Source organism: Ochotona princeps, chromosome 30, assembly GCF_030435755.1.
Source record: "Ochotona princeps isolate mOchPri1 chromosome 30, mOchPri1.hap1, whole genome shotgun sequence".
NCBI lineage: Eukaryota > Metazoa > Chordata > Mammalia > Lagomorpha > Ochotonidae > Ochotona > Ochotona princeps.
In genome coordinates, this window is record NC_080861.1 from 8789838 (window position 1) to 8812927 (window position 23090).

Below are 23090 nucleotides of genomic sequence, written 5' to 3' on the forward strand. Positions count from 1 at the left end.
TCCAAAAAACAAAAAACCCAGCTTAAAAAAAATGAGCATTGGGCTTGAATAGAAATTTCTGCAAAGATGATATGGAAAGAGTAAGTAGATGATGCTCAACATTATCACTAATCACAACACCAGCCCCCATAATTTGGTAGAAAAGTGACCAGATACAGGTAACTCCTAGAGGGAGAAATAAGAATAGCTAGTAAACACTTTAACTCTCAATGTAATTTACCAATGAGATTTCACAGCAATTAAGATCATTGCACACTTTTTTCTTGATTTTTATTATTTATTTGAAAGGGGAGGACAGAGTGCAACCAAGAAGATTCTAGCTTCCATCTGTTGGTTTGATCCCTGGCTGGGCTGCGTGCTGAAGTCAGGAATGTGGCATGCAAGCCAGGTCTCCCACGTAGTTAGCGGCCATCTAGCTACCTGAGCCATCACTGCTGTTTCAGGGTCTGTCCTTGCAGGAAGTTGTCGTTCCAGATTCAGTACTCCCACACAGGAGGATGTGCCCATTTAGAAGGATTTTTTTTTCCTTCTTTGAGGGCCCAGAAAGGTTAACTGCAAAGGGGTGGCTCAGTCTTTCCCGGCAGCAGCCTTCCTCATGGTGGCCAGGGTGGTCAGCTCCTACTGGTTTCTCTTGGCCTGGATGCGGGTGCCACCCTCTTCTTGATGAACTTGAGGACCAGCTTGTCTTTGAAGGCCTTGAACAGCTCATTGACGTGCTCGAAGTGGGCAAAGTCACACACCTCTCAGATCATGTCCGGCAGGAACTTGGTGTGCTTGGTCAGGTGCCTGTGATGTGATGGTGGCTGTGCCCTGGCTTGCTCACATTCTTGGTCACCTGAAGCCCTTGTTGGGGCCCATGGCCGTGGGGTAGTGAGCGCAGCCATGGCTGCACATTTCCAACCACTGCTGATTGATGTGTCTTAACAGGTGTCTTCATGGCAAGTCTGAAACCCCATCCCAGCTTGGTTAATTTTAATATCTAATAACACCAAGAGATTAGCAATATGTGGGGACCCTGTAATGTGTAAATTGCTATTGGGAGAGTAACAATCTTTGTGAAAGAAACACTGTGGAGAATTTGCTAACCCACAGTAAATTCAGAGCTCAACATACCCTGCAGCTGGTAACTTGACTTTTAGGTGTCAGATCCATAAAGTAATATGCACATGTATGCACAGCATATATTGCAAGATTAATTTGTAAACAATTAAAAAGCAGGGCCAGTGTGATGGCTCAATCAGCTAGCCCATCCCTGTCAGGTGCTGGGATCTCATATGGTCACCAGTTCCTGTCCCGGCTGCCCCATTTCCCATCCAGCTCCCTGCTTGTGGCCTGGGAAAGCAGTAGAGGCTGGGCCTTGGGACCCTGCACGCATGTGGGAGACCCAGAGGTTCCAGGCTCCTGGCTTTGGATTGTTTCAGCTTTGGCCATTGTGGCTACTTGGGGAATGAACCAGCAAATGAAGATCTTTGTGTCTTTCCTTCTCTGTAAAAATCTACCTTTCTGTTAAAAATAAATAATATTGTAAAAAAAAAAAATTAAAAGTGGAAACATTTAAAAAGAACTATTTTATTTATATAACAAAATATTGTACATTTATGAAAACAATTACATCTACCAACATGGATAAATCTCAAAAACAGTTAAGATATATTGTATGTACAATATAATATCTATATACAAAGTTACAATACAGAACAAGTTGATGGATACACACTACAGCAAGAATACAGATGCACTGGAAATACAAACATTTTCACATCGATTTAAGGTAATGGATGATGCTGTGGATGCAGGGCAAGAAGGTGAGGAAGAGACTGTCACAAGGACATGATTTACAAAGCAAAGATGAAAATTGGCAAAACAGGTTTTATAGCCAAAGAGGCAAGACCAAAGATTTATATAAGCAGTTTATTATTGGGTTTCACAGTTAGTGTTTCATACCATCAAAATTTATTTCAAGTGTCTGATTTTTTCAGCTATTTAAAAACATAAAAACCATGCTTAGTTTGCAAACCATCCATGCTGGATGTGGCACCAAAGCTACTGAGGATAAAAAAAATTGGGGATGATAAAAGGATTCTGGCTGTGATGGCAGGGAACGTTCAAAGGTATGTAGTCAAGAAAATTTGGTAAAATCACAATTTGTTGATCACGGACCCGGTGCGTGCGAGGAAAGGCTGGGCGAGAGGAGCGTGAGTCAGGGTCTGGGGGAAGCGGCTTGTGGGCGACGACGGACGGAGAGCAGGGAAGGGCAAGTGCGCAGGATGAGAGACACAGGCTAGGAACGAAAACAGCGAGGCGGAGATTCTCTTGACATTTAAAGCACTAAGGGAACAAAGGCGCTATCTTACAGAAACTTTTATTGCTTTAAAAACCTGGACAATGTATGGATTTAGGAGCTCCCGAGGTATGTACAAGCATTCCTGCAGATGTCAAGCCTTCTGAGCTAATGGTTCATTAGCTGGTCAAACTGCAGGGAAGTCCCTCCGTCACACATGCAACTTTCGAGATTTCTGACTGAAGAGCAATCCTGAAAGCCCATGACGTAATAATCTGTGTGTCTGCTGAAGAATCATTTTCAACAACACACCCAGAATTCAGTCAGAAAGTCACTTACCTGGTCTCTTAGACTGAACAATCGTCAATCCACTAATCAAGACCCTACGCACATCTCATCTCAATAACGACACTCAACAGTGAATCCAGGACTCCAAAAGCAACCTGGAATCTGTCTGCTCTGAATGCCAAGGCTGGTTTTCTCAAAACTACGTAAGGGTTTTTAAACAACGTTTATCGTGCCTTAAAAATATATCTCCCATCCCCCAACTTAACAGGGAAAACAGATGCCAGAGGCTATAATTAAAACTTAATTTGAATAATCATTAATTTCAAAAATGTGGCCTATGCATTTAATAAAATCAAGGTGTTAGCATAAGAAATTTGAACAATTTTACTGCTCAAGTCCAGTTTATAGGCAAAAGGAAAAATTAATTTCGTAAGGCTAAGATAAAACACCACATTTGAAATGCATCGTTGAGGAATGTCAATAAAGGAAGGTCCTGTTAAGAGCATACTTCGTGACGAGAGCGCCGCTCGTCTGTGTGCTGATGGCCTCTGTCCTGGAACAATGGCAAGGGGTCGGGGACGGATTCAGGGAGCATCCACCCCAAGTCTCACCGTGTTTATCTCCCACTTTTTTTCTTAGAATGTCCTGAATCCTTTTTCTGCTTGAAAATAGGAGAATTCAAGAGAAACAAGTCTGTAAAAGGGTCCCCTCTTCTCAGTTTCCTACAACAACAAGAGAGGTGTGAGGCATAATAAATTATATGTATCCCGATAGTGACTGGTTTTTCAGTATAAAGTTACCATAAACTATACCACACTTAATGTTCTCACTTGAGTTTTTACGTTTCTTTACCTCAAGGAAGACATACTCTCGAACAAAGCTCTGTGACCTTCCTCCCACCACTGACAATGAGTTCCTACAAAGTGAACACTTACGAAGCGAGCGTGGGCTCCTTGTAGCTCACGTTGCTTGTGCACCTGCGCTTGGGCAGGGACACGGTTGTGCTTTCTGTATTCGTTTCTGGAGACAAAGAAAGTCTTCTGATTCTCACTACAGGACTCAAAGGGGTATTGGTGATATCCTTCAGGCCCAAAAGAGGCGACTGGCGAGTTTCCGGTGGTGTACCTACAAAACACCTTTCACTGAATATGGCTAAAAAACAAACAAGACCCAAAACTAAAACTGTACTTGGTAATATATCCTATACGGACACAAAATCTGATATTTAACACCAGGTTATTTCAACATTTTCACTTTTTTTTCTTTACTTTTCCAACTAAATAATGTTGAAATATTAACTATGATAGACATAAAGAACTAACAGAATACTAAAAATTCTGCGAAAGCTTGGGCATAGTTGAGTAAATACAAAATTTCATTGAAAACTATTATCTATCTAAAAGGCAGAGAGAGACTGACTGGTACTCCACCTGCTGGCTCCCTGCCCAGGGCCACAGGGGCTGGGCCATGTAGAGGCCAGGTCATCTGGGTCTCCTTGATGAGTGGCAGACTTACTCACCTGCCGCTCCCTGAGTGTGCAACAGCAGGAAGACGGAGCACAGCGGAACTGAGACTTGAACTCAGCACCTCTGATACAGGATATTGGTATCCCAAGGACCAGTGAACTGCTCCACCAAATGCCTGTCTCAAGAATTTCATTTTAGTTTCACTTTGCCATTTAAAATTACCAAGAAGTCTCTTTCTTTTTTTTTTTTTTTTTAAGATTTATTTTATTTTTATTACAAAGTCAGATATACTGAGAGGAGGAGAGATAGAGAGGAAGTGGAGCTGCCGGGATTAGAACCAGCGGCCATATGGGATCAAGGCGAGGACCTTAGCCACTAGGCCACGCTGCCGAGCCCAGAAGTCTCTTTCAATAACTACATTTATGGCCAGTGGCTTTTCAAAAACATTTAATTTCCCTGAAGATTTATTTTACTTTACAGTCTGAGCTACACAGAGGGAGAGACACAGAGAGAAATCTTCCACCCACTTGCTTACTCCCCAAATGGCTGTGATAGCCAGTTAGGCTGGTTGGAAGCTGGGGGCCAAGGGTTTCTTTTGGGACTCCATAGGTGGCAGGGGCCTGAGGTCTTGGGCCATCCACCACTACTTCCCCAGGTCATTAGCAGGAAGCTGGTCTGGATGTGGAGCTGTTGGGACTCAAACCAGTGCCCACAGGGATATCAGCTGAGCCCACTATGACACCACTCCAGCCTCACACATGGCTCCTTAAGGTCTTTTAAAGACAGTTACATTCACCTTATTAAGGAAACTCTAAGTCATAGCCTTTCTATGAACCAGGAGATGAGCCCCAGTAAAGCTAACATATTGAAAAGTTACCTATCATAAGCATCGAAGTTACTCAGTTTGGTAACCACGTTCACATTAGGAGGTGCCCAAGGAGTACACTGCAACATAATCTAAGTAGCTTTAGAAAGAGAGCTATACTAGAAAATGCGAAGTTTGAAATTACTTTATGTCAACCAGCCATATGATCCAGTGTTATCCGGGTTTCCAATAGTGTTTTGTTGTTGCCAGGTATATAAACTATGTTAGTTATTCCAGCTTTTAGTTAGCCTAAACAATATCAGCTCCACTGTTGTATTCCAGAATAATGTTTCCAAGCTTTAGTAAGAATGTGAATCCAGAGAGAATGTGGACTTTGACTTCTGGAAATGAGGCATGGCCTGAGTCCACATTTCTGTGTAGCTGGCAGGTGATGCCAAAACTGGTCCTAGGAACCAAACTCTGATGAACACTACTTTTGAGTGTCTTCTTTTAAAAAGTTAATATGGGAGCAACATGTTGGTGTAACAGGCTAATCATCCATCTGCAAGCGCTGGCATCCAATAGGGTGCTTGCTGATTTGTGTTCTGGCTGCTTCAATCCTGATCCAGTCCCTGTTTATGAGCTGCGAAAGCCGTGGAAGGTAGTCCAAGGCCTATGGCTCCTTACACCCATGTGGTAGGCTGGGAAGAAACTCCTGGCTCCCAACTTCAGCTCAGCTCAACTCTGGCCATTGTGGCCTTTTGGGAAGGGACCCAGCAGATGGATGATCTCTGTCTGTCCTCTCTGTAAAAATCTACCTTTCTAATAAAAGTAAATCATTTAAAAAAATCGCTTAGGGCCCAGTGTGTTGGCCTAAAGGCTAAAGTCCTCGCCTTGAATGCGCCGGGATCCCATATGGGCGCTGGTTCTAATCCCGGCTGCCCCTGCTTCCCATCCAGCTCCCTGCTTGTGGCCTGGGAAAGCAGTCGAGGACGGCCCAAAGCCTTGGGACCCTGTACCTGTGTGGGAGACCAGGAGGAAGTTCCTGGCTCCTGGCTTCGGATCAGCGCAGCTCTCTGGCCATTGTGGAAACTTGGGAGTGGAAACTTGGGTGGAAAACTTTCCTCTCTGTATATATGACGTTGCCATAAAATAAAAAAATAAATCTTTAAAAAAAAATCACTAAATAATGATACTTCTAAATGCACATAAAAATGGCCACAACATGTGATGAATCCTGTTACTCAGCTTCAATAAAGCTATTTTATTAATTGTGTTTGATTTATTCTATCACTGTACTACATTTAAAGAAATGCTCTTCCTGCTTAACTGGCCAACTTAAGAAGCTGCTGAAATCAAGGCCAGATGCTTGGCCTAGTGGTCAGGACACTGCCTGGGAGGCCTCACCCCAATGACAGCAAACAGCTGAGTTCCAGTTCCCCGCTGATGTCTAACCCGGAGCAGCAGGTGAGGCTCAGGTGGGTGTTTCTGCCACTGAGACCTGGATGGATTCCTTAGTTTTGCCTGGCGGGTGGGCTGCTGTGGACACTGGATCGGCACATGGGAATTCTCTCTCTGCCTTTCAAACACAATAAATAAAACAGAAAGTTCTTCACTTTCTTAGACTTAAGTTTTCTTATAACAAAACAAGCATGATAATTCCTAATACTTCACAGAAAAAAGAAGTGTATGTATTTGAAAGGCAGAGTGACAGAGAGAGAGAGAGAGAGAGAGAGAGGGAATCTTTCATCTCTGGTTCATAGAGCCAAATGGCTGGTTGAGGCAAGGCGGGGCTTGGCTGAAGTTAGGAACTAAAAACTCCATCAAAGGGATCCAAGCACTTAGATACCCGTGGCCTCCCAGAGCAGTCACTGGCAGGAAGCCAGCCTGGAAGAAGCAGCACTTTATCCAAGACACTTCAATATGACAGAGGAGCTTCACGTGGTGGCTTCACCTGGTGCACCAGAGAACCAAATGGAATAACGTGAGAATCCTGTGACTGATACCACCTGACTGGGTATGGCTTTACCAACTAAGAGTCTCAGATGAGATTCTTTGTGGACAGGTGAACGCTGAATTGCCAACATTTGGATTATGCCTATTTTCAACACAATAAAAACAAGATTTTCTGAGCCACCATTTTTAGATGTCTTACGGATGTTTTACGAAAAACACAATACTTATTGTTAATTGAGGAAATGGCTTCTAGTTCTTCTTAGGCTACCTTCGTTAACTAGATAATTATTTCAAGTCACGGTTCCTGTCAAATTAAATACAAACTGAAAACATTAAAATAGCCAGTCATTTGAGTCAAGTACAATTTCATTTTCAGGAGTATGCTTCATGTTTGGGTGTAAATAGTCTTATTTAACCATCCATTTACTGAAAAATGAAAATTTGCTGTCCCTACTGCAAGTAATACTTGTTGTGGGAGAGGATTTAAATCAGCTGGAAGTAGGTCAGAGACACAGTGTGATTCCCTCCCCCACAGCCTCCCTCTTTAGTGAGAGTGTAACTTCCCGAGGAGGCAGATGGTAGGTCTCCAACCACCCCCCGAGAAGCAGATGGCAAGTACAGTGGATAAGCTCTGGCAGCGACCATTCATCATCAACATTAAAAACGCAGGCCAACAAGATCACTTACTGGCAGGAGGACTTTTTGCTGGCACAGAAACCTCTTTCTCTTTTTCATCCTTGGAAGCCTCTGTTTCTTTTTCATCAGTATACTTTAACACTTTCTTAGATCGAGGTCTCGTGACGGGTCTCCTGTGTGACTCATCGGAGCCATGTTGACCGGACTCGCCAGGGGGCAGGTACAGGTCATCAGAGTCATCCCCAGAAGGACTCGACTCCCAGCCGCTCACGTCAGCCCTCCTGCTGTTTTCTTCTCCACTTGAACCACCGCTTGTTTTTCGTCGGAAAGGAGTTAGATGAATGCCCTCTTCCAAACAGAAATTGTAAGCGTCACCAGAACTGACAGACTCACTCAATTCTTTTCCGCAAACAGGTTTTTTATTTTTATGCTTACACCCTAGTCCTTTATACTTTAAAAAGGATTTTGATTTTCTCCTTCTTTTGGCTTTCCTCTTTTCTTCTTTTCGCCTCCTCTGTGTATCTCTGTGCTCACTTTCGGTATGTTTAGATTTAGGTTCCAAAGCGACTTCTTGTACCTTGGTGGACTTTCCCGGGTGAATCGGCTTTGGTGATGCATTCATCTTGTCCCTGTTCCACTGACACACATCTTGCTTTACCTTTTCAAACATGTGTATGTTGGCTAGTTGATCCACATATCTAATTCTTTCCATCTCAGAAGCACGGTCTGCCAAAAGATTGGTTTCAAAATCATCCAAGCGATCATCGTAACTTCGACTATTAGAACGCTTTTTCAAATGGCGACGCAGAGACACAGTTTTAGGTAAGACACTGTCACTAGACTTTGTTTCGCTTGAGTCAAAACCAGTTCCCAGTGTGTCCTGAGGAACAGCAGGCACTTGGTCTGAGAAGCCAAAAAATAAATGAGAGAAACAGTTTCACTTGTTGGAAAAGTGATTTTAAAAAGTTTTACAATTCAACATTAAAAACACAACTGAAGAGTCATATTTATATCCCAGCTGCTCCACTTCCCATCCAGCTCCCTGCTCGTGGCCTGGGAAAGCAGTGGAGGACGGCCCAAAGCCTTGGGACCCTGCACCTGTGTGGGAGACCCAGAAAAAGTGCCTGGTTTTGGATGGGCTCAGCTCGGGCTGTTACGGCCACTTGGGGGCGTGAACCAGCAGAAGAAAGATCTTTCTGTAAATCTGACTTTCCAAGAAAAAGAAATAAAGCTTTTAAAAAAAAAATGTGAATAGTATTCAGCCAGGCACAATGGCTCAATTGGCTAACCTCTACCTCCCAAGTGCTAGCACCTGCTGGGATCCCACATGGGTGCCAGTTCCTGTCCTGGTTGCTCCACTTCCCATTCAGCTCCCTGTTTGTGTCCTGGGAAAACAGTAGAAGATGGAGCAAAGGCTTTGGGAGCCTGCACCTGCCTGGAAGACCTGGAAGATGTTCCTGGCTCCTGACTTCAGGTCAGCTCAGCTCCAGTCTGCTGTGTCCACTTGGGAAGTGAACCAGCAGATGGAAGAGCTTTCTCTCTGAAAATCTGCATTTCCATTAAAAATAAATGAATCTTAAAAAAAAAAAAGAAAACAAAACTGAATAGTATCTATATACCTGTGGGTACAGGTTCAAGAGGAAAAGCATCTCAAATTTCAATGTGGGATAAATATATTGAGAAAGCAGAGCTAGGTTACTCTTAAAAAAAAGAGAGAGAGAGAGAGAAATATTTGGATAACTGAGAAACCTTTCAGTATGAAGTATAACCTGTCCTTTTAGAGAGGCAGGAAGATTTTATTTAAAATGTGAATGCCCCGTCTCTTGGATGATTGTGAGTGTGAAATGAGATACTGTACATAAAATATCAAAGTTTAACCCATAGTAAAGCTCATACAAAATGGATGTAATTTTAAATTATTATCATAAGTAAAATGACCAAATTGCTTTTAATAGAATGAGTGTACAGATTTTAAAAGTTAAATAATAAGAAAAAATAGAGAAATTTAACTATACTACTTGTTCTCCTAAAGATGTTGCCTTTGATAATATTTAATTTTTTTTTACCTTGATTTCCTCCAATTTGAAATGATTCTTTTTGTGCTGGAAGGTCAGTTTCTTGAAGAGCCACATCCCTTTAAAAATATCAAAGAAAAATAAAAATTCAGAAACTACAAAATAGAATCAATTGTATTTAATCTGTCTTAGTATTATTTATAATTCTACTTCAAATGAATACATCAGTTACGTATCAAAGGAAACCAAACAATTATGGGCTCATTATAGGAGGCTGATTCGGTGACTGACTGTCAACTCCAATCGGAAGAACTAAAATATCAAGTTGAATAGTTCCAACAATAAAAAAAAATTTAATTGCGTATGTCTGGAAGAACAACCAGTCAGAACATTTTAAAAATATGTAGTTTCATTCCTCAGCTTTTTAGCTCGCTTCATCACTAGCACAGCTATGATATATTGGTAACATGTTTTTATGGTGTTTATCAAACTTTTTTGAAGTTGTTAAACGCTGTTCATTTTCCTTTAAAATCTTCTCTGGCTCACGAAACAAATTTTCTTTATCGTGTAATTTTATTACTAGTACTTTCATTCCAAAGACAATTTTATTTTCCATGGAGACTTTGTGCTCTTGACATCCAAAACTAAACACAGATTCAGGTAACATGCATGAGTAGGACTGTGGTAACTACTTTAGAAATCTTTTAAAAACTTGATTATCTCATTTTATTTTTCGCCCATAACATAAATAGCTTAAAGTTCAATGTTTGAAAACTGCTAATGAGTAAAAGTAATCAATAGGGACAGAAATTAAATCAGTGGTTGCTTCTGCAAGGAGAAGGGGCCTAAGAGAATTGCCTACAGCAGTGATTCTAAACCAGCATAACTATGCTTCTTTGCCAAGGGACATTTAGCCATGTCTGGAGTCATTTTTCCCTCTCAGAAGTGAGGGACAGGAATGTCACAGGCAGAGGCCAAGGATATTGGTGAACATCCCGTAACACACAGTCCAGCCCTCTACAAGGGCTGTACAAGCTCAACAGTGCCAAGGCCGAGACATTCTGGCTACAGAAGGGAATGCTGTTGTCTTAACAGACACTGGGGGTCGACAGATGCATGTAGGAGTCAGATTCATTGAACTGTGGAACTAAGACACATGTATTTTAATGTGTGTAATTAAATCCCAATAATTTGTAAGCTAACAAAGTATACGTGATCCAAAAGGAGACAGTATATAGATCTGATGGGAAAAGGAACTAGATCACAAGTTTGCAGCTATACTAAATTTGATGTTTTATTGTATATTTTTCTATAAATCAGACTATTTGTAGGATTGACAAAAATATAACTTTAATAAGCAATCCTTCTTGTAATAAAAGCATGTTAGAGAAAAAGCTAACTAAAGAGAATTCAAAAATTTTAGTAAAATTTATAAGGAATAGAAGTCCTAGACATCTAGGCAGTAACTAAATGCAAGAAAAACCAAACTTTTACATGGTTGTTTATAATTCCAATACATAAACTTCTTGAATACATTCTCCAGAACATCAGACTTCAAATATACGTATAATGACAATTTTGTCATAAATGAGCCACAGAAATGAACCTTAGTATTAATAATCAATAATGATTTGGTACTAACGGTAAATCCTTTAGAAGCAACTCCTTGCAGCTCTCATGGCCACTGCAGTCCATTCCAGAGGGACACGGTTCCTGGGTCTGTTAATGCAGTAAAACAAAACAGTTAAAAAGCATTTATTTATTTTGCAAAAAAAGAATTAATTTCAAAAAGTCTGTGGAAAAGGAAATTAAGAGGTAAGTTTGTTAATTTGTAAAAAGTCTGAAATCCACATTTTTTTTTTGGCACTGCTGGTAGGTTACCTTTTAATTGTTTTCTCTGTTTTCCAAGATTTTTTTTTTTAAAGATTTATTTTTATTTTATTACAAAGTCAGGTATACAGAGAGAGGAGGAGAGACAGAGAGGAAGATCTTCCGTCCGATGATTCACCCCCCAAGTGACCGCAAGGGCTGGTGACGTGCCGATCTGAAGCCAGGAACCTGGAACCTCCTCCGGGTCTCCCACGCGGGTGCAGGGTCCCAAGGCTTTGGGCCGTCCTCGACTGCTTTCCCAGGCCACAAGCAGGGAGCTGGATGGGAAGTGGAGCTGCCGGGATTAGAACCGGCGCCCATATGGGATCCCGGGGCGTTCAAGGTGAGGACTTTAGCTGCTAGGCCACACCGCCGGGCCCATTCCATGATTTTTTAATGTACCCTTCTACACAGCATTCATCATTGTACCAGGCACTAATGTAGGAACTGACATTACAACAGTCAAAAAACTAAGTTGTATGCTCTTAAAGGTTATCTTCTAGAATAGGAGAGAAAATTGAGAAAAGAATAAGATGTGAGTACATGAAGTGTCTTCGAAAAGTTCATGGGAAATGTGCATTAAGTAACGTGTGAGGGACCCTGCACGATGGCTCAACTAGCTAATCTTCTGCCTACAAGTGCTGGCATCCTATAAGGGCGCCAGTTTGTGTCCCAGTTGCCCCACTTCCCATCATTGTTTATGGCCTGGGAGAACAGTGGAGGACGACTCACAGCCCTTAGGCCCTGCACTGATGGCTTCAGACAGGCTCAGTTTTGGCTTTTGGCCATCTGGGGAATGAACCAGCAGATGGAAGATCTTTCTGCCTCTCTCTGTAACACATGTCTTTTATAATCTATTTTAAGATCTATTATAGGTTTGGTGTGATGGCTCAATGGCTAATCTTCTGCTTATAATGTCAGCATCCCACATGGGCACTGGTTTGTGTGCTGGTGGCTCTACTTCCCATGTGGCTCCCTGCTCATGGCCTGTTAAAGCAGGAGAGGATGGCCCAAGTTCTTGGGACCCTGCACCTGTGTGGGAGACCTAAGATTTGATTGGCACAGCTCTAGCCTCAGCAGCCATCTGGAGAGTGAACCAGTGGATGAAAGATATTCCTCTTTCTCTCCTCTCTGTAGATCTGCCTTTCCAATAAAAAGAAATAAATCTTTAAAATAAAATAAATGACTGGGACAATGCTACCAATGTGGAAGACCTGGATGGAGTTCTGGGCTCCTGGGTTTGGTCTGGTCCAGAATTGGCTGTTGTGACCATTTGGGGAGAGAACCAGCAGACAGATTTCTGTCCCTCTAGCATTCAAATAAATGAATGAATCTTAAAAACACCAAATATTCCAATATTTGATGTATGTTATTTGATGCATTAAATTAGGCAAAGAAAAATATCTGCAACTCCATAAAAGGAATCACATTCTCGGACGAGTGGAACATCGAGCAGTGCTCAAAAGTAACGAGTTGTCCAGTGGACCCCAGCACTCGCTGCGGCCGCGCCCGAGCAGGCCAGTGCAGGCCCTGACCGAGCCCAGAGCACTTGCTGTGGACGCGCCCGAGCAGGCCAGTGCAGGCCTTGACCGAGCCCAGAGCACTTGCTGTGGACGCGCCCGAGCAGGCCAGTGCAGGCCTTGACCGAGCCCAGAGCACTTGCTGTGGACGCGCCCGAGCAGGCCAGTGCAGGCCTTGACCGAGCCCAGAGCCACACGTGCTTTTCACATTCTCCAACTTCTTCCAAGTCTTCCTCACTTTCCAGGATGTGCGGCAGGTCGGTGTAGCGGCTCCAGCCTGTGCTGGCCATCGGGGATCATCAAGTGTGGCTCCTGCAGGAGCTCAGCCTGCTTTTTAACAGCATACTTTCTACCATCTTCAGCTTTCATATTTTTAATCTTTTTGTTGTTTTGCTTCTTTCTCATATATCACTTTTCCTTTGACCAATCGCTGAACCGCACCGGTTTGATCTCCTTAACTGCTGTCTTAACAGCTAGGCTAAAAATCCACCCCAAACAATACGTTTTAATATTCAAACATCACTGATGAATGTTATAGGGTTTGTAAGAATAGGATTTTTCTAATGATATCATTGAATATTCATTTCATACTATTTCCACGTGGTGTCAATGAAAACTTGGGAAAGGGAGGTGGAAGACTTAAATGCCTTTGGAGGGATTATTTCTCCTTTAAGAGTTGATTGAATAAGGAAAAAATTTGGCAAAGACTACTTTCTTAGTGACTAGTGAGGACAGTAGTAGGCCAGTCCTCCATGTGCTGGTGCTGGCATCCCATCTGGGCACTAGTTCGTTTCCTGGCTGCTCCACTTCTCTGCTATGGCCTGGGAAGCAACAGAGGATGGCCAAGTCTTAGGGCCCCGGCAGCCACAGTGGAGACCAGGAAGAAGCTGCTGGTTCCCAGCTTTGGGTCAGCTCAGCTCCAGCCACTGTGGTAATCTGGGGAAGGAACGTGTGGCTAGAGGATCTCTATTTGTCTCTCTTCTTTAAAATCTGCCTTTCCAATAAAAATAAATAAATCTTAGAAATTTTTACTTTCTTTAAAAAATTTGTTTAAGAATAGTCTACTCTCATATGAGGCTGAAGCAATCACAATTACGGGGCAATTCTCAACTATACTGTATGTGCACATATTGCAGGTATGTGCATGTATGCTTGTATGAGTCACTCCGAAAAGTTCATGGACAAGTAGAATCGAAGGGCAGATTTTTTGATGCTAATTTCTTTTTTGCAGCCCATGTATAATTTTTTCTTTTCTTTGAAGCTTCTGAAGACACTTCTAGCACATGCATATTGCACATGTCTTTTTCAGTTAAAATAAGGAATCCTTCTTGGTTACAGGGAAGTAAGAACCTTCCACCGACTTCTGTAAATGGAAAGATAACTTTAATTTCTTTTTCAAATTCCCTTTCAATCTCTTCTCCAATCATGATGGTCTGGATTGCTTATCTGGCCTTCCGCACTAACTGCTAATACAACTGTCATTCCTGGGATAAGGAAGAGGTAAACCGTTAATGCCTGACACAAATTTCTCTATTTTTTAAGAGTTATTTGCTTTTATTGGAAAGGCAGATATACAGAGAAGGAGAGAGAAAGAGCTTCTGTCCACTGATTCATTTCCTAAGTGGTGGCAACAGCTGGAGCTGAGCCATTACGAAGCCAGGAACCAGCAGCTTCTTTCAGGTCTCCCACACAGGTGCAGGGTCCCAAGGCTTTGGGCCGTCCTCCACTGCTTTCCCAGGGAGCTGGGTGGGCAATGGGGCTGCTGGGACACAAACTGGCACCCATAAGGAATCCCAGCACTTGAAGAACACTGGGCCCTTGCTCTTCTTTTCTTGCCCTATATAACATTCCCGGAAACTGGCGATATTCTTCTCAAGATTAATATACACCCAATATCTTAAAGCAAGCCTTCTGTATACGTGTTCCGTTTTGAGCAGCAGACCACAGCCAAATCCATTCCTCATAGCCTTGCACACATGCAGAACCCAAATAAAATTTTAGTCAGCAAACTATTCTGAATACTTTTTGCCTGAGAACTAAGACAGTCTTTCCTATTTAGCCAACTAGTATATAACAATTATTCTCTAAAAACATTTGAATGCTTCCATGCTCAACTGGATATAGTTTAATTACTCAGAAAAGTTAAGAAGCACTGAATAAAAATCCTGGACCACAACTTGAGTTTCTGTAATGAAAATACCTGAGTAGATTCTTTGGCTTGCTGTGAACTGAGTTTTTCTTTCAAGGCATACAGTTGATACGTAAGGTAGTAACACTGTTTTCTCAACTCCAGGATGGTTTCTTGGGCTTCTTTTACCTTGGATTTTTCATTTTCCAAAGCCAAAACTAACATCCTATTGTTATCTTGGTAATTTTTCAGCATTGTAGAATTGCTGCCTAAAAGGAGATTAATAAAAAAAACCTGTCAGTTTTAAACTTTAAAAAAAGTGACGTGAAAAGCCAACATAAAAACCTCTTACTGGCTATTTGGCATGGTGCGACTGTGAAAGACCTGCGCTTGCCGAGCTCCGCCAAAGTTTTATTCCTTTTCTCTTTCATTCGCTTCTTAATGTCTTCAAGACTATCTTGAAAAGATTTCCTCAGGGATCTTTCCTTTGCCATTTTCTGTGTGCAAATTTAAAACAACAAAAATATTTAATCGTTTTGAGAGACAGTGCTATCAGATATAAAATGTAAGATTCAGGAGACACAGGTTTATAAAGTATGGGTTATATACAGGCTTACCTGGAACTAACTTTCATTTTGCAGTTTTAAATTCTCACTAATATTTCTGGTATACTCAGCCTACTCTGGTGCCTTACCGGAAACCTTTACTGAATAGAGTTCCAACCCAATGATTTACACTATGCCACGTCCTGATTCTTTCCCCACTATTCACTGGGGGCTTACAATATGGCAGACACTGGGAAATCCTTATTCCATTTGATGTATTAGATATTTTTCTAACAGACAACATTATGACCAACTTTCAATGCCTGGGCTTACAGAATTTTGTTTGTTTGTTTGTTTTAGTATTGCCAAGGTTTTAAAATTAGTATTACTCTTATTTATTTGAAAGGCAGAGTTACAGAGAGAGGAGAGACAGAATCTTCCATCTGCTAGTACTCTTCCCAAATGGTGGCAGCAGCTGGAGCTGGGCTAGGTAGAAGCCAGGGAGGTGGCCCCATCGTCTGGACCTCTCCCGTGGGTGCAGGGGCCCAAGGACTTGGGCCACCTTCTACTGCTTTCCCAGAGGAATCAGCAGGGAGACACACTGGAACTGGAGCAGCTAGGACCGACGGCCATATAGGATGCTGGAGGCAGAATACACTGTACTACAACATTGGTACCTATAGCATTATTTCTAAGGTAACATATATCTGGGTTTTGCTTTCAAACTCTCCTATAGCCATATATTTATCAGATTAGGTTATTTAATCTTATATTGTGGAAAGGCCAGTGATGTCTAGGTCCTTCCTGGCTGTCTCCACAAAGAATTGATTTGGGAACTTTGGCCTGAGGAAAATTCTAGTTTCTTTAAATCCAGTTCCCTTACCTAAATAACATGCACATTCAGAATGCTACTCCTTTGTCCCACGTGTTTCTTCTCATTCATTGTACTTCTTTCTGTTCTTTTAACCCACGGTCACTTAAGACACGCACACATTCTCCAGAAAGTCAGGGAGATGCGGACAGGATCAGCTGATACCTCTACATATGATTTGGACAGGCAACTGAAACAGTTACACAGCTACAAAGAGCAGGAACATGACAGCCTTTTCATGTCCCTGTGAATTATGAGCATGGCACACAGATGTTAAATAAAAATTACTGTATGTACAGTTAGAAGCAGGCAAGCGTGTAATGACGGTGAAATACCTGGCAGTGTAGTAATACGTAACTTCATCTTTCACTGCTGTAGCTCCAGTAACCTTAGCATACCAAATAGGAATATTTTTACCTTACATTGCATCTTGGCAGTTATGAACATTAAAAAGAAAAACATCTTTTGTATACCATTTATGCATACCATTTTCTCATAAAATATGTATATATATCTCCACTCTTCATTTTTGTAAATCTTACATGTTCTTGATTGTCCTTCCCAGCCTCTGTTTTCCTGCAGGCAGTGTCTCGGGTCTTGATGCAGGCTGCAGCTCTGACTTCTAGATTGCCTTGCTCTCCCTGGGTATACACCACACCCGGGGGCAGTTCCGGCCCAGCAAGTGCACCTGTTTTTGAAAGCACTCGGGGGAGGTGCCCACCACCCTGAAGTCTTGAAAGTTCACTCTGAGATGTTTTGGGCGCCAGCAGATTAAGTTAACTCAGACTAGGATATTTTAAATACAAAGACTTGTTCAGTTTGCTTCAGGACAGTTAACCAAATTGCCATCACAGAAGAACCTGGTGGTATCGGAAGTTTACTCTCCGTCCAGGGGGTGTGGGAAGAAGAAATAAAGGCAGAGACCAGGGGTGACACGGGCAGATCGGTCTCCGTGCCCATGTAGGCTTTGGGTAAGGGGTCTGAATTCAAGGGTTTGATCTTTGTCCACAATTCTCGTCATTCTGGCGCCGGGGCAGCCAGCCGGGGCCTGGTCTCCGCTGCCCTGCAGGGTCCCGGAGAGCAAGGGGCAAGCCTTGACAAGCCCACGACGTCAGGGCGTCGCGCGGCAAAAGACCGTACATACGGCTATATAGCACATCGTTCAAGAAATAAAAGCATTTTTTTTTCCGCGAGGAAGGAGGATCGTGTCCCACTTTACACGAAAGAGCAGCCAGAGCTTCAGGTCTCCCACCTAATTTAGGACGATCCTGAGACCCTGAGGGCAGGCTGGGCAGGATTAGGGTTGGAAACTAGACCCCGTGCGATTCTAGAAGACCCTTAGGCCTCCTCCTCCTCCTCCTCCGGAAGGAACGGGGCTGCCGGAGGTAGGCCTAAGGGGCCCTCGGCTCGCGCGGCGTCCCCGACGGTACCTTGGTCGCCGCCTGTGCCGCAGCTAGCAGCTCCTCACATCCCAGGAGGCCCCGAGCTCCGCCGCCGCCGCCCCGCGCGCGCGTTCCCAGCGCGCTCCTCCACCTGCCCGCCACTCGCGCGACTACATTCGAAATTCTCCGGAGCGCTCGGTCATTCGCCGACGCCGAGGCCGTCACGTGAGGCGGAGACGCCGGCCGAGCCCGCCCCGCTGGGCGGGGCTGCGTGACGCGCCGTCCGGAGGGCGGAGCCAGCGGGTGGTGGTGCGCGGCGGGCGGGCTCGGTGTGTCGCGGTTTGTCGCGGCGTGACGCGGGAGGCGGGCTCCTGTCCGAGGCGCCTGTGGAGGCCGCGAGCGAGCGCTACGCCGCGGCTGTGTGCGAGGGCTCCCTCTTGTGAGAGGAACCTCGTGGCGGTGGCGGGCGCCGGCAGTCCCGGCAGCAGGTCTCGGAGAGGTAAATTCTAGAATTGAAACCCAAGCAGGGCGCACGCTTGGCGTTAGCGAGACAGCTCGTTAAGGAAAAAGCAGTCCCCGAACATGGCAGCTTTTTCAGGCCACCTCTGGCGCTTCAGCCCTCAGGAAGTTCCCCCTGCGTCCGTCCAGCAGGTGCTTGGCGACTCGGCCCTACTTCTTTATTGTTTTCTTATCCACACCCAGCCCTGCCAGCCCCGCTGCAGAGGGTGATGCTTACAAGGCCGGTGTGACACCTGCAAATTGTCCCTGACTGCTGCTGCGTTGAAGAGGCAGGCTCACACTTCCTTCAGCTGTTTGGTCTTGAAGGAGCTCACGGCTCTTCGACCTGGTCTGCATTTGCTTGAATGTGGTGGCCCATTTTAGCACGACTGACTGCTGTTCGTATTCTGAAGGTCTCACCGTAGGGGTGGACTGTTCAGGACGGTCTTAGCTGCTCCAAAGCCCTGTTAGAAACCTTCTGGGTGTTTTCTTAGTGCCATGCCCTTTTCCCTTTGATAGTCCCTGTGATAATGACTTGGCATTAAGAGGCACAAGGGGGGAATTGTATCTGTGTTGTTTCTAGTTAGATCTGTCCCACTCCATTAGCAGTTTGAAGAAGTTAGTAAATACACTCACTGGGACAGTGAAAAATGAAGATTTCCACGAGCATAGGTAGCGTCTTAGTCAGCACCCTAAGCTAGGGAGCCTGTGGGTTGAGTGAAGAAGCGCTAAGTCAGTACTAAGCCAGGAGCCAGAAGCCAGGAGCTTCTTCTGGATCCCAAGGTTTTGGGCTCTCCTCGACTGCTTTCCCAGGCCACTGGGAGGGAGCTGGATGGGAAGTGGAGCAGCCGGGATCCCGGCGTGTGCAGGGTGAGTCCTAACCGCTGAGGCATCGCACTGTGCCCTTACTGTATTTTGTAAGAATTTCCTATACAACCTTTTTAATTGTTTCACCATAGCCATGTCAGGTTTGTACTGTTATCACACTTGATGTAAGAATGAGTTTAGGGAACCTTCTCCAGGTCACAAGTACTAGGAGTAAACTGTTGTTGGCTCCAAGTTGGTTACAAGGTCCCTGCTATTAATAATTACACTGTTCACTATGACCTATTTTATTATGTGCAGCCTCATTCCTAGATAATTCATGGCTTAATTGTATTGGCATAGTGCTGTGGGGGAACGTTTTATGTCATCTAGCTGAAAAGCTGTTAAGAACCTATAGGCCAGGGCCCGGCGGCGTGGCCTAGCGGCTAAAGTCCTCGCCTTGAAAGCCCCGGGATCCCATATGGGCGCCGGTTCTAATCCCGGCAGCTCCACTTCCCATCCAGCTCCCTGCTTGTGGCCTGGGAAAGCAGTTGAGGACGGCCCAATGCTTTGGGACCCTGCACCCGTGTGGGAGACCCGGAAGAGGTTCCAGGTTCCTGGCTTCGGATTGGCGCGCATCGGCCGTTGCGGCTAACTTGGGGAGTGAATCATCGGACGGAAGATCTTCCTCTCTGTCTCTCCTCCTCTGTATATATCTGGCTGTAATAAAATGAATAAATCTTTAAAAAAAAAAAAAAAGAACCTATAGGCCTAGGCCCAGTGTGGTAGCCTAGTGACTAAAGTCCTTGCCTTGCACACGCTGGGATCCCATATGAGTGCCTGTTCTAATCCCAGGAGCTCCGCTTCCCATCCAGCTCCCTGCTTGGAGCCTGGGAAAGCAGTCGAGGATGGCCCAGGGCCTTGGGACCCTGCACCCATGTGGGAGACCTGAAAGAGGCTCTGAGCTTCTGGCTTATGGATTGGCTCAGCTCTAGCCACTAGGCTACTTGGCAAGTGAATCAGCAGATAGAAGATCTTTCTCTCTGTCTCTCTTCCTCTCTGTATATCCGCTTTTCCAATAAAAATAAATAAATCCCCGAAACAACAACAACAAAACAAAACTATGAAAGGAAGGGACCACTGGTGCTGCGGGAAGTGGCAGGAGTGGGAGGCTGCCAAGCTTCTTGCGGCCATGGCCACTGGAGCCTGTGCCGTGGTGGGGGCAGAGGGCAGCAATGGCATTGGCATTCCCTGAACGACCTGTGGTGTTTGGCCCCACGTGGAAGATACCAAATTTCACTAGTCGAACCACAGAAATACTGAATACCGGAAGTCTCAGTGTATGGACAGTAACAATGATGACAAATACAGATGCTTGGAATTCAAGTACTAGGCGAAAGACTTTTAAAAAGGTTTCCCAATGACTGCATCATGATGACTGTAACGTAGGAACTTGCCATAGTATGGCTGCTTCCTCATCTACTCGTGTTACATGATCAACAGTGGGGTTAAATGGCTTGGATGAATCTTTGTGGTAGAACCTTAAGGAATCGTAGCATAACTCACCCTGAAGAAATCTCATTCTGAAGCACGATCGGGATCACCCAAGAAGAGACCAGAGCCCGTACAAATGCAGAAAGGCAACAACAATGGAAGAACTGCTGATTTAAAACAGCAAAGTGCTCGGGAGCCATGGGTAAGCCCTGGGAAGAGAGGACTGTCTTCTGCCGACTAGGATAACTTAGAAAGGCAGGCCGTGGAAGATTGTGAGGGAAAGCGAACAGAACCTCTCTCACCAATTTTTAAATTAAACGTTGTCTTAGATCTGAAGCGCCAAACAGTTCAGAGGAAGATTCTCCATACAATCAGACACGGAGTTGGTAGCACAGAGGGATGCAGTAGTGGACAGTGATGCAGATTTTGAAGGCACTAAATGACCTTGTGGATGTTCTTACACTGGGTGATTGTGAGAAAAGGGAAATTTAAAAGGTAAATGTAGATGAACAGGGCCGCTGAATTCTGCAGTGAAGATCACAGGCTACTGGAGTGTCAGTGGTGTTGATAGCGATTCAGCTGTTACAGACTGATGCCTGTCAGCCTGATGCGAGCACCCGGCCAAGTAGTGCTGGTCCCTGTGTGTTGCAGGAAAAATCAGTAACAAAGTGAGGATTCAAATACCCAAACTTCACTATTCCTTGCTAGTAGGAAGGAGGACAGTTATATAGACCATAACGTGTTTGCACAAATTCAGAAGTGCAGGTCAAGTTGGAGGACTGCTTGCTTGCCTGTGGAACATGCTAATCAGCTGACTACTGAGGCAGCTGCAGGCCTGGTTTCTGAGGTCCAGTCATCTTTAAGGGATTCTGAGGAAGAAGCAGATGAGGTGGGAGATAGCAGTGCCTCAGAGGAGCAGTGTAGTGACAGCACCAACAAGGTCCTGGCCACAGCTCTGGAAAGTGCCGCTGTCTGGAGAACCAGAACCATCCTCCGTTCTAGACTGTGTTTCAGCTCAGATGATGTCCTCACTGCAACCTCAAGAACCTCGTTGTACCTGTGAACTTCACCAGAGCTAGTCCCACTAAGAGCAGTTCCCCTTGCAGAGAAAATGGACAATTTGAGAATAATCTTAGCCCCACGGAAACAAATCCAACTGTTAGCGATAATGTAAGTGTCTGAAAACGGAAAGGATAAATGGAACTCTCATAGCGTGATGGTCTAAGCAAACCTCCCTCAGAGGCACAACTGAGTATTGGACATTCGCCATCTGCCAGAGAGTGCCCATCAGCGCATTACAGAAGAGGAAGACGAAGATCCTGGCGTTTGGATCAGATTGTGCGGCACTGAAACACAGTGAAGACTGTCACAGACCGTTACAGACGATTGCTGTACTCGAGGCTCAGCATTCGCAAGCAGTCCAAGACCTTGCAAGTTTAGGCAGACACCAGAGAGAAGCGCTGAAGAATCCACTGGATTTGTGGAGAAGCTCCGGAAGAAGGCTGATGTAGGGTTTCCATGTCCACAGAGAGCTGTTTGGCTGCCTGAGATTGCCAGTATACAAATAGCCTTGGGAATTTTGAAAGAGAATGTAAAAGTTGTAAAAGACATATTAGGAGAGTTAAACTAGTTTTTGATAAAGAAGGTTTACCTGCTGGACCAAAAAGTCCTTTAGATCCCAAGAAGGATGGAGAATCTTTCATGTTCTATGTTGCCTCTGAGCGATGAAGGCTCAAGCAGTCATCCTCAGATAAGAGACCACCTGTGTGATGACCCAAACGGAAACATTTAACCAATTGTGGACTGCTGAAGAATAGAAAAATCTTGAACAGTTTCTCCTGAGAAATAGCCTCCTGAAGAAGTTGAATCTCGATGCCGGCAGAAGGTAGCAGATGAACAACAGGACGGCAGAACAGATCGCAGGCCGAGCAGAGAAGTATTTCATAAAGCCAACTAAAGCTGGCATTCCAGTCCCAGGCAGAACACCTAATGTATATCCGTTCCAAAAGAGCTTCAACAAGCAGAAGACAACACCTCCTTAATAAGCATCTCTTCAAACCTTGTACCTTTGTGGCTTCACATGAAGCACCAGTGTATATGCGTGAAAATGATGGCCGAGCCTGTTTCCATAGCCACATGAACACTGCTATTGAGGAATCAGATGAAGTGTTCCTATCATGTATAGGAATTCACCTGGATATTAAGAACTGTTACAGTTTAAAAAGTTAAAGCAGCAGAAACTTCAGCAAATGCAGGCTGAAAGTGGATTTGTGCAGCACGTTGGCTTCAAGTTTGATAACTGTGGCATGGAGTCCATCCAGGGTGTTGGGTGAACTGCCAGGATTGTCCTCCGGAAATGTCTGGGTTTCTGTGATTCTGGTTCAGACTGATTACACGAAACATATCCACAAAGAAGATCACTAATTCGAACCTATTTATAGATCAGAGGTATTCTTAGACGGAGACTACTGTGTATCCCAGGGCACCAGTTATAATGACCTTGACCCAGACTGCTTTCCAGCCAACCGATGA

At 44.3% G+C, this 23090-nt stretch overlaps 1 protein-coding gene and 2 pseudogenes across 2 annotated transcripts; 1 reads left to right on the plus strand and 2 right to left on the minus strand.

Moving 5' to 3' along the window:
- Positions 1-567: 567 nt before the first annotated feature.
- LOC131478328 (large ribosomal subunit protein eL36-like) lies at positions 568-894 on the minus strand (annotated as a pseudogene).
- Positions 895-2862: 1968 nt separating this feature from the next.
- SGO1 (shugoshin 1) lies at positions 2863-15507 on the minus strand. Of its 2 annotated transcripts, none has more exons than XM_058657189.1 (7): positions 15317-15507; positions 15037-15233; positions 11090-11166; positions 9499-9566; positions 7484-8158; positions 3505-3694; positions 2863-3291 (listed from the first exon to the last, which is right to left on the minus strand). In XM_058657189.1, the coding sequence occupies exons 1-7, from the start codon at positions 15456-15458 to the stop codon at positions 3186-3188; spliced, it is 1455 nt and encodes a 484-aa protein (XP_058513172.1). In that variant the 5' UTR covers positions 15459-15507; the 3' UTR covers positions 2863-3185. The 2 variants fall into 2 exon arrangements, with proteins under 2 accessions (XP_058513172.1, XP_058513171.1); XM_058657188.1 differs by having other exon boundaries at positions 7484-8335; positions 15317-15505.
- Positions 15508-20527: 5020 nt separating this feature from the next.
- On the plus strand, positions 20528-23090 carry LOC101521485 (ZZ-type zinc finger-containing protein 3-like; annotated as a pseudogene).